The sequence below is a fragment of the Neovison vison genome, chromosome 3 (genome assembly GCF_020171115.1).
Source record: "Neovison vison isolate M4711 chromosome 3, ASM_NN_V1, whole genome shotgun sequence".
Lineage (NCBI taxonomy): Eukaryota > Metazoa > Chordata > Mammalia > Carnivora > Mustelidae > Neogale > Neogale vison.
In genome coordinates, this window is record NC_058093.1 from 172,737,635 (window position 1) to 172,749,734 (window position 12,100).

General features: G+C 39.9%; 1 protein-coding gene across 1 annotated transcript in view; it reads right to left on the reverse strand.

Annotated features, from left to right (window-relative positions):
* GREB1L (GREB1 like retinoic acid receptor coactivator) overlaps positions 1 to 12,100 on the reverse strand; it is a 272,594-nt gene that overhangs the window by 35,616 nt on the left and 224,878 nt on the right. Inside the window, exon 21 of the mRNA XM_044243306.1 lies at positions 1,913 to 2,046. Coding sequence (XP_044099241.1) covers positions 1,913 to 2,046 — 134 coding nt within the window. The remainder of the gene's footprint in view (positions 1 to 1,912; positions 2,047 to 12,100) is intronic.

A 12,100-nucleotide genomic window follows, 5' to 3' on the forward strand; every position in this document is an offset into this window, starting at 1 on the left:
GGGCAAAGAGGACCCCTTTGCAGGCACAAGGAGGTGCTGGTCAAGAAAAGAGGTGTTGGCAAAATGAGGATCAGCCTGTGAACTTTCTTTCTGGTTGCCAGCTGGTAGCACAGGCAGCCACCTAGCAGCTGGGTACGCCATGGGGTGGTTTGCCTTTGTTCCACTTTAAAATTCTATTTAAAGTGGAACAAGTGGTCTGCCAGCCTTGCACAGAAAAGCCCTGGGTCAAATGCCAGTTAGGGTCATCAAATGAATAGCGTGGTTTTGAAATACTTCAGAGCTGGAAAGGACCGTGGATGCCCTCCCCTTCCTACCAGAAGGAGAATTAAGCAGCTGACAGAAATCTGGCTACTGGCCCAAGACCATGCCACCGGTCAGGGACAGAGCTGGGTCTAGAATCACTTGTCTCTGATAATGTCTCCTTATATTGCAAGGATTTAGTAGTTTGGGGAAAAGAGAAGAAATCCTCCAGTTTACTCAACCCTGGGCCAGTTCTTCAAACACTCAATAAATCACAGCTGTTATTAGCTTCAGTGACTGAGCTGGAAGAAGTGAGCACACAAGATCCATGTTTAAGGCTTCGTGGTTTTGGATGGACCAGATAGGTAAGTCAAAGTTAGAACCCATGGTAACTTTGATCTATAGGCATTTAGATCTCACACTCTGAAAGAAGTCTGAATTTAGACGTGAACAGTCTTCACAACCTGGTCGGTTTGCACTGAACTATAATTGTTATTTTGTAAGTATTACCAAAGTTGTAAGAGAAGTTGACAGGACTGACTGAGTGATGCTCTCGGAAGGGAGGGTACGTTCCAAGCTGGTGGCTGCAGCAGCTGGGTGGGAAACACTTAAAAGAGAGACTCATGGGATGATTTTGGAAATCTAAGATCACATGTGCTGTAGAAGGATTAATGTCACAGTGTCAGTTAAGTCTTCTTAAATCCAGCAGCTGCAAAAATATAAAACCCTGCTCTGAGGCTGCTCTTTTCGTTGGTACAACGTAATAACTCACTGGTAGGCTCCCCCCACCCGCCCTCATTTTTTAATTTCTGTTTCTTTTTTCTTAGCAAAGTTATAGAACAGGGTAGTAAAAAGGTGGCTTGTGATTAATTTGAAGAACAAGAGCTACTAAAAATTAGAATGTGCCTCATCAAAAAGAATCTGCCCCCATCATTGAAGGTCAGACAGACTACTGCAGCAGGGGCCAGAGGGACCCTCTACCAGGTTATGTAAATTCTAATGTCTCTGTGACACTTCAAGTCTATGATTCAAGATCAGAGAGAAAAAATAGGAAAACCCTTTACTCTTCTGGAGTTTGACCAGGACTTGGGGGAAAAAAGAAAGCAGAGGAGGCAGAAAAGTCATAATCTTTAACTCCCAAGGTCAGGGACAGGAGGAGGCTCATTAGGAGCTGAACTCAGTTCAAAGATTTAATTGCTCCTACTTTTCTCCAGTCTGCACTCTAAATCTCTCATAGTAAAGTTCAGTTTTTACTGAGTCATCTAAGGGTACTTGACTGTGGTGGATAGAGGGGAAAAGAGAAAAATGAAAAAGTGTAAGGCATACGGTGGAGGAGGCCACAGCTCAGAGAAATGGTCTGTAATCAGCAAATCCCTCTATCCGTCTAATCCCTGGTGATAGCAGTAAAGCATGCTTGGGAGATGATTCAGAGCATGGCAAGTGGTTCTAAGTCCCACCCTGGGTTGCTAGTTTCCTTTGTTCGTCTCGGATTATCACAGAAAACCTACACCAGTAAAAGGTCATCTTAGGAGAGGCTATTTTCACTCTGCCTTTGCATGTCATCTGCACAGAAGGGGCTCCACGAAACTCCCTGTGATAGTGACACAAGAGACTTTTGGCTATTTTAGACACACAAGTACAGCTAAAGTAAAAGGTGAAGGTCCTTACTTACCTTTCCAAGAGAGTGTTCACCATTTTTTCAAAAGTCTCATCACATCTCAGAAGGGGGCTTGTGATTCCCCACTGTAGAGACTTACTGTATTCATTCAGGCCAAAATACAGCTTCTCCTGGCAGCTCATGTCCTCCTGATTAAAAACAGAGCCAAACCCAGTGAGGAGAGGATACAATGTGTCTTGTTTTCTAGGGGTCGGGTGGTTGGGGGGGGGGTTGGAAATCCCTGCAATATGTTATTTGCTGGAAGGTTAAAAAATTGGGAAGAAACAAGTGGGACTACATCAAACTAAAAATCTTCTACATAGCAAAAGAAGCCTCAATAAAATGGAAAGACAACATGTAGTATAGGAGAAATATTTGCAAATCATGCATCTGATAAGGGATTAATATCCAAAATATGTTTCTAAAAAACTCACATAACTCAGCAGCAAAACCCTCAAACAATCAAAAATGGGCTGAGGAACTGAAGAGACATTTTTGTTAAGAAGACATACAAATGGCCAACAGGTATATGAACATGTACTCAACACCACTAATCATCAGGGAAATGCAAATCAGAGTAAGGATCTAATGTACAAGATGGTGACTATGTTACCTAATGGGATGTCACCTAAACACCCGTTAATTTTTTTTTTTTTTAAGTAACCTCTAGGCGCTATGTGAACTTGAATTCATGACCCCAAGATCAGGAGTCACACGCTCCAATGACTGAGCCAGCCAGGTGCCCACCTCACACTTGTTGGCATGACTGCCATCAAAAGGAAGAATGAGAGCAAATGTTGGCAAGGATGTGGAGAAAAGTGAACCCTCATGCTTCGTTGGTGGCAGTGTGAATTGGTACAGCCACTGTGGGAAACAATATGGAGGTCCCTCAAAAAAATTAAAAGTTGATCCAGGAATTCCACTTCTGGATATTTATTCAAAGGAAAGGAAAATGGATATAGAAGCGATAAATGCACTCCCATGTTCAATGAGCATTATTCACAACAGCGAGGATATGGAAGCAGCCATGTGTCTGTCAGCGGATGAATGGATAAAGAAGATATAGTATGTATATGTCCACACGATGGAATATTATTCAGCCATGAGAAAGAAGGAAATCCTGCCATTTGTGGCAACATAGGTAGAACTTGAGGATATTATGCTAAGTGAAATAAGAGAGAGAAAGACAGATAGTACATGGTTTCACTCATGAGGAATCTTAAAAAAAATCGTCAAACTCATAGAAGCAGAGAGTAGAAGAGTAGTTGCCAGGGGCGGGGGTTGGGGGATGGCGGGAGTGGGAGTGGGGAAAGTGTGGGGGGAGGGAATAGGAAGATGTTGGTAAAGGGTACAAACTGTCTACTACAAGATGAATAAGGTCTGAAGGTCTAATGTATAATATGTTGACTATAGTTGTGAACACTATAATATATAATTGACATTTGCTAAGTCAAAATGAAATATCCTCACCAAAAAAATATATATATAATACACACACATATAATATATATTATATATATATATGAGATGATGGGTGTGTCAATTAACTAGAAGGGAGGAGTCCTTTCAAATCATCACAATGTACACTTTAAATATCCTACAATTTTATAACGACAAAAAAAGAATGAAATCTTGGAAGCAAAATAAGAGAGAGGGACAGGCAAATCAAGAAACAGTCTCTTTATAGAGAACAAACTGATGGTTATTGGAGAAGAGGTGGGTGGAGGGGCGGGGGAAATAGGTGATGGGGATTAAGGAATGCACTAGTGGTGATGAGGACAGGGCGATTTATGAAAGTGTTAAATCACTATATTGTATACCTGAAACTAATATAACACTGTATGTTCACTAACTGGAGTGAAAATAAAAACTTAAACAAAAACCCAAGAAAATAATGAGTTTTTGCCATTTGCAACCACATAGATGAAACTAGAGGATATAAGGCTGAGATAAGTCACACAAAGAAAGACAAATGCCATATGATTCCACCTCCATGTGGGATCTAAAAAAACCAAAATAAATGAACAAAGAAACAAAGAGAAATAAAAAGCAGACTGTTAACTATAGAGAGCAAAAATAAACACATCAAGTAAGCAAGCGAACTGGTGGTTGCCAGAGGGGAGGGGGATGGAAAGATGGATGAAGTAGATAAAAGGGATTAAGAGGTACAAACTTCCAGTTACAAAATACACAAGTCACAGGGAGGAAAAAGCACAATATAGGGAATATACTCAATAATCTTGTAATAATGTCGTTTGGTAACAGATGGTGACTACACTTATGGTGAACAGTGAGTAACGAATAGATTTGTTGAATCATTACTTTATAATTTATGAAATTGACATAACACCATATGTTAATTTTACATCAATTAAAAATACACAAAAAATAACTATTGAAATATCTTTAATTTTATGTCAATTATACCTCAATAAGGCTGAAAAAAATTTTTGTTTCATTATATAGCCTGATATGAACTCTACAGTTATCTCCAGGGCAGAAACCAAAATTTCTTTTCCCTTCAAATGAATTAATATGTGGTTAATGTTGAGATTTTATTTGTTTGTTTGTGCAGTTTTGTTTTTTTTTAGAGAGGGAGGGCAGGAGGGGAAGAGGGAGAGAGAATCTTAAGCAGGCTCCAAACCCAGAATGGAGCCAGACCTGGGGCTTGATCTCACAACACTGGGATCATGACCTGAGTTAAAATCAAGAGTCAGACGCTTAACTGACTAAGCCACCAATGCACCCATGTTGACATGCTTTCTTAAGGCAGATGGTAACTTCACAAATGGTTTGTTCTCTCTTTGCTTTGTTCAGGCATCTTCTGAGGAATAACATTTTTAGGCTGGTATAGTCACTGGTCAGACTTTTCCCTCATAAAGCAGCTCTCTATACTGATACTTCTCTACAGAACTCTCTGGAGGTCAACAAACTAAAAAACTCTTATTATAAAAAAACTTTTCTGACATCATCTAATGATGGTAATTCAGAAAATCTTATTTTTTTATAAAAAAATTATTTAAAAATGGAATCTATACCTTTCTGCCTTCCTAAGCAGAATTCACTGTATTTATTCTCCTTCTTGATGACTCAGACATCACTACAAAATGAATAACTATTTTGGGATATGACACAAAGTTCCCCTCAGAGGATCCTGAGTTGTGTGACATGCTGTCCTTAAACATAAATAGCCCCAGAATATTAAGTAAGCTTTTGAGTTCATGTATCTCATTTTTTTTTTCAAGCTTTCTTTCTTCTTTTCTACATTAATTTTTCCCAGTCATGCCTCCTACCTGTCACGTGTCCTATGTGTTTTAGTCTTACTTTTATTTGTAATTATGTATTGACATTTTCCTTTAAACACTCTCTAACTCATTTCATAAAGGTAATCTAGTAGCGTCAATAAAGTAAGCAATCAGAGGAAGAAGCAGCAAGGGCAAGAGATGTAAGATTGGGCCAGGCATGTAGCTTGTGCTCTCAAAAATGCACACAAGAAGTTTTTGTACATTTTGTTTCTGAGCTTTTTTAGTAACTCAGAAAAACAGATAAGCAACTGTGTGGTTTATAACAGAAAATAAAGCACTGTTTAATTGCCACTTTTAGTTTCTCTGTGGCCCCCCGGACCAGTTATTCCTGGTTGTTGGAACAGGATCTTACTTGAGAATAAATGCGCCAGAGGACCAGAGTATGTCCTTGTAAACAGTGAAGCGTTAGAGCATACACTGAGTGGCATCGGTTTTGAAGTCCTGGAAGCCTTTTTTTTTTTTTTTTTATTTGCTCCCTTCCTTCTGGATAATTGTGTCAAATAAGTCATTTCAGGATGAAAAAAAAAAAAAGCCATTCATTAGAGTTTCTGTCCTTATCTGGACTGCTGGCACAGAGTCAGTGGAAATGACTTCTCTTTTGTGCCTGCTATCTTCACTTTCCTTCTCATGCTTGGTCCTGCTTCTTTGGTCCTGTTTTTCCCTGATGCAGCATTTTAATTCACTGGGCAGGATGCATCCACCTGTCCTCAATTTAATTTCTCTTTCTCAGCAAAGTTATGGCGGGGGGGTGTTATTAAACAGATAACCTGTAACCAACTGGAGCCAGTATTTTCTTTATTAATCGATAAAGATTTTATAGATTAAGAATGAGATATACTAAAAATAAGAATTAGACGTGAATAGTTTCCCCAATCTGTTAAGTCTGCATTAAACTGTAACTGCAGTCTTCTAAGTATTATAAACCTTGTAATAGATGTCAGTGGGACCACCCTTTAAAATACATTTTACAGGGGTGCCTGGATGGCTCAGTCATTGGGTGTCCGCCTTTGGCTCGGTCATGATCCCGGGGTCCTGGGATCAAGTCCCACATCAGGATCCCTGCTTGGTGGGGCGAGGGCCTGCTTCTCCCTCTTCTTCTGCTTGCATTCCCTCTCTCATTGTGTCTCTATGTGTCAAATAAATGAATAAAATCTTTTTTTTAAAGATTTTATTCATTTATTTTAGAGAGAATGAGTGAGAGAGCGCATGAAAGAGGAGAAGGTCAGAGGGAGAATCGGACTCCCCAAGGAGCTGGGAGCCCGATGCAGGACTCCATCCTGGAATCTGGGATCATGACTTGAGCTGGAGGCAGTCGCTCAACCAACGGAGCCACCCAGGCACCCAAATGAATAAAATCTTTTAAAGAATAAAAAAATAAAAATGTGTTTTGCAAAGCTCTGAATGATGTTACTTGAAAGAAACAGGGTATTCCAAGAATCACAAATTGTACTGAATCCTTTTGTCTTTTGGGAAAATGTCCCTTCTCCCACAAAAACAAAAAAACCCAAAATCCCCTCCTCCCAAAGTCCTACCCTCCCAGGTCCCCTCACCCACAGCTCTCCCTGTCCTCTCCCCGCTGTCCTTGCTTCTCACCAGCCAAATGCTCGGCTCCCTGGAAGGTCACCAAAGACGCCTGAGGCCAAATCCAGCGGCCTGTACCTGTCAGTCCTTGGCCACAGCCCTCTTGGCCGTTCTCTTCATTACCCTCCTCAATGATTTTATCCACACCAGCTGCTTCAGTGTCCACTGAAACTCTTGACGAAATATTCCAAATCTACATCAAAAATCCCCAGTAGAAACCCCAAATTTGCATTTACATCTGTGCACTCCTCAGCTTTAACTCAAAGTCCACCTCCTTTGCCCCCCACAGATCACTCTTCCCCTTGACCTTGGTTCCAACTAAAGGCATCACCTCAAAGAGATCTCTGACTGTTTCCTCTTCCCCAATAAAAAAATCGTAGAAAATTCACCGTTTCTCCCATACTTTTTCTGGCTAGGACCATGGTTTATTTGTTAATTTGAATTTTTTTTTTAAAGATTTTATTTATTTATTTGACAGAGAGAGATCACAAGTAGGCAGAGAGGCAGGCAGAGAGAGAGAGGAGGAAGCAGGCTCCCTGCTGAGCAGAGAGCCCGATGCGGGACTCGATCCCAGGACCCCGAGATCATGGCCCGAGCCGAAGGCAGCAGCTCAACCCACTGAGCCATTTGAATCTGAATTATCAGAAAAGCCAGATGACTGCTCTCCCCATGTTCAATCACTTGACTTAACCTCTACCCTGAATGATCTGCTTTAAGAGGCAGCCTCTCAGTATCTCGGTATCTCGTAGAACTGAACATATGCTTTCAGTCCCACATAGACACCCAACAAGAATACATACCTGGGTCTAAAATTTACATGACTAGAATGTAAATAACATCAGTCCTTGAAATAAATGAATGGGATGGATAAGTGAATTGTGGTGGTCACCCAGTGTAATCTTTTATGACTCATGAAAAATAGAGAAAAATCTCACATGCTGAGCAAAAGAAGCTACATACAAAAGAGTGCATACTGCATGATTCCATGGTACTGGCATAAAAACAGACACATAGACCAGTGGAACAGAGTAGAGAGCCCAGATATGGACCCTCAACTCTATGGTCAATTAATTTTTGACAAAACAGGAAAAAATATACAGTGGAAAAAAGACAGTCTCTTCAATAAATGGTGCTGGGAAAACTGGACAGCTATATGTAGAAGAATGAAACTCGACTATTCTCTTACACTGTACACAAAGATAAACTCAAAATGGATAAAAGACCTCAATGTGAGACAGGAATCCATCAGAATCCTAGAGGAGAGCATAGGCAGTAATTTCTTTGATATCAGCCACAGCAACTTCTTTCAAGATATGTCTCCAAAGGCAAAGGAAACAAAAGCGAAAATAAACTTCTGGGACTTCATCAAAATCAAAAGCTTCCGCACAGCAAAGGAAACAGTCAAAAAAACAAAGAGGCAACCCACGGAATGGGAGAAGATATTTGCAAATGACAGTACAGACAAAAGGTTGATTCCATTTATATCAAGTTCAAACCTAGGCAAATGAAACCTATGGGGTAAGAGGCCAGAGGAGTGTCAGCCTTTTGTGGGAAGTGCCCGTTTTCCAGGCTAGTGGTAATGTTCTTTTTCTTCATTTCGGTGCTGGTTCTACAGGTGCTTTCAGTTTATGAAAATTCATTAAGTTTCACATTCACCATGTTAGTATGAAAATGAAATATGTATATTCTGATAATATAATTGACTCTTGAACAACATCAAGTTTGAACTGCATGGGTCCAACTTACATAAGGGGCTTTTGGCGTTTGTTTGTTTGTTTGTTTGTTTTGTTTCGTTGCTTTTATTTCTTGCTTTTTTTCTGCAAAAAGCTTTATTGTTTTCATTTGGTGCAGGGCTTGGGAGAGGGCTCTAGGGTGGTTAAAAAGCTGCCTAGTGGTTGCAGGAAGAGGCTCAGGCAGAAGCCCGGACACCCAAGGGGGTGCACATGGGCCCCTCAAGGGGCCAACTTCTTGATGATTTTCACCTCCTCATCTAGGAAGTGGTTCTCCAGGAAGCCACAGAGATGGGAGTTTGTGTGGGGAGAACCCAGAGCAGGCAGATCCAGAAGGCCCTAGTTCAGATTCTTCTCTAGGACCATGGTTTACACTCATCTTGAGAAGGCTTCCGCAAGTCCTGAAGAGTGAATGGCTGCTGGGCTGATCTTGTATCTTCAATAGAACCTCAGCCCTCTAGAGCCACTTGGCTGAGGTTGGGACAGAAGCCCAGGGAGAGACAGGCATTGGAGCCCTGTGTATGCAAGTTGACCAGGCAGGTGAGGGCGGCCTCCACCTTGATGGAGTCATTTGGACAAATCCAGGAGCTTGTGGTTGATTGGCAATAAGGACCTAAGCTCAAAAACTGGTGATGTCTAGTCCTGGAGCCAGAGGATGGCTGAGAAGATGGTTCTGAGTTTACAACTGGAAAAGAGGTTGGAGGGTGGTTAGAAGCTCGGAGAAGAGGTATCCCTGGGTCTCTTCCATCCAAACACTATTGAAGCAAGAGACAGATCTGCAGAACCATCAGTCGCTCTGCCTCTGTGTAGATTTTTTACAGTCCAGTACTTTAAATGTATTTTCTTTTTCTTATGAAAAAGAAACCCTTTCTTTTCTCTAGCTTACTTTATTGTAAGAACACGGTATATAATTATATAATATACAAAATAGATGGTAATCAACTTTTTATGTTCTTGGCAAGGCTTCCAGTCAACAGGAGGCTATTAGATAAGTTTGCGGGAGACACCGTTATATGCAAATTTTCAACTGTGCAAGCGTGGGTGCTTCTGACCCCTGTGTTGTTCAAGGCTCAACTGTGTTTTTAATAATACTATGCCCTTTTGAAAAAAATTGTTAATGCCTATGTAATGAGTGTAAACTTTGCCAGCCTGGCACTTTAAGCCTCTATCTATATATTTCCAGGTTTCTTTTCATCCCCTTAGTGTTCTCTGAAAAATCTCTGTTTCCATTTCTATGGTCTGCTGCCAGGAGTGCCCGAGCCCAGTCCTTCTGCTCTTGCAATGCCCATCCGCAGTGCTCTCTCCCTGTTGCCTTTCCTGGTGTTCTCAAATGGGTGGGACTTCTCCCTCCTTTCAACCCCCAGAGCATTTTGATTTTTTAAAATTTTCTTATTCTACTCGTTGTTTTGTTTTTACTAATAAAAGCTACATATTCAAGGTGTACAACTTGATTTTGTTAAAAATTGAGATGCACTTGACATGTAACATTGCATTAGTTTTCAAGTGTATAGCATAAGAATTCTATTTATGTATAGGGCTATCTTGGAGATTTGAGGGTTTGGTTCCAGACCACCACAATAAAGCTCGTGGTCAATAAAATGAGTCAAATGAATTGTTTGGTTTCCCAGTACATAAAAAAGTTATGTTTACACTATATTGTAGTCTATTAGGTATACAGTAGCATTATGTGAAAAAACCAATGTGCATATCTTAAATTAAAAGATACCTTATTGCTTAAAAATTGTAACCATCATCTTAACTTTTAGCAAATCATAATCTTTTTGTGGGTCGAGGGTCTTGTCTTGATGTTGATGGTGGCTGACTGATCAGGGTGGTTGTTGAAGGCGGGGTGGCTGTGGATATTTCTTAAAACAAGACAACAGTGAAGTTTCCCACATCCATGGACTCTTCTCTTCGTGAATGATTGCTCTGTGGCATGTGATACTGTTTGATAGCATTTTATCCACAGAACTTCTTTCAAAATTATAGTCAATCCTCTCAAACTCTGCCACTGTTTTCCCAACTAAGTTCATGTAATACTCTAAATTCTTTGTTATTCATTAATTCATTTCAACAATCTCCACAGCATCTTCACCAGGAGTAGATTCCATCTCAAGAAACTACTTTCTGTGCTCATCCACAAGAAGCAACTCCTCATCCATTCAAGCTTTATCATGGGCTTGCAACAATTCAGTCACATCCTCATGCTCCACTTCTAATTCTAGTTCTCTTGCTATTCCCACCACACCTGCAGGGACTTCCTCCACTGAAGTCTTGAGTCCTTCAAAGTCATCCATGACTTTGGAATCAACTTCTTCCCAACTCCTGCTAATATTGATATTTTGACCTCTTCCTATGAATCATGAAAGTCTCAATCACCTAGAATGGTGAATTCTTTCCAGAAGGTTTTCAACTAACTTTGTCTAGATCCATCAGAGGAACCACTATCTATTGCTACTATAGCTTTACAAAATGTATTTTCTTAAATCACAGGACTTGAAAATTGAAGTTACTCCTTGATCCATGGACTGTAGAATGGATGCTGTGTTAGCAGGCATGGAAACCACACTCAGCTCATTGTGCATCTCCATCAGAGCTCTTGGGTGACCAAGTGCATTGTCAATGAGCTGTGCTATTTAGTTCACATTCTTATATGGATGTGGCATTATGCCGCAATGATAAATCTACTAATGTGTTTACAACAGTAACATCAAAGATCAATGATCATAGATCACCATAATAAATATAATAATGAAAAAGTTTGAAATATTGTGAGAATTACCAAAATGTAACACAAAGACATGAAATGAGCAAATGCTGTTGGAAAAATGGTGCCAACAGACTTGCTTGATGCAGGGTTGCCACAAATCTTTAATCTGTAAAAAATGAAATATCTGCAAAGTGCAATAAAGCAAAACATAATAAAATGAGGTATGCCTTCATATATATTGTAAAATGATCATCAGAATAAGTCTCTCAGCCCATATATTATAATTTTTTTTCTGGTGATGTGTACTTGTAAGATCTACTCTTGTAGTCATTTTCAAATATGCCATACAATATTAACTGTATCTCCAGGAATTACTTATTTTATAACTGGAAGTTTGTACCTTTTGACCCCTTTCAGCCTTTCACCCATCCCACTCCTGCCTCTGGTAACCACCAAACTATTTTCTCTATGTATATCTTATTCTACTTTCATAATAGTGACCTTCATATGTACTTTGCTTTCTCCCTTAAGCAGTTAGCTCTCTCTGTGTGTTCTTGAAAAGGTCTAACACAAGCCCACAAGTGCTCAGTATTTTTTTAATTGAATTACTCTGCTTTTCTCAATTTTTCCTTTTTGAGGACATTGACCTCAAGATAATAAAAGGAGGCTAATAGTTAGGAGTTTCTTACCTAATGTGTAAGAATGTTGTTATAAATTAGATTCAAAGTTTCTATCTTTCTTCTATGCTGATCTCAATTTCATAGTGATGACTTTTTAAAAACCTTAATTAGAGTATAATAACTCTCTACCCCTCAATTATTTTAATTCAATCCTAGGTATCAATCTTTGATTCATAAATACTTCACTAGATGCCTCT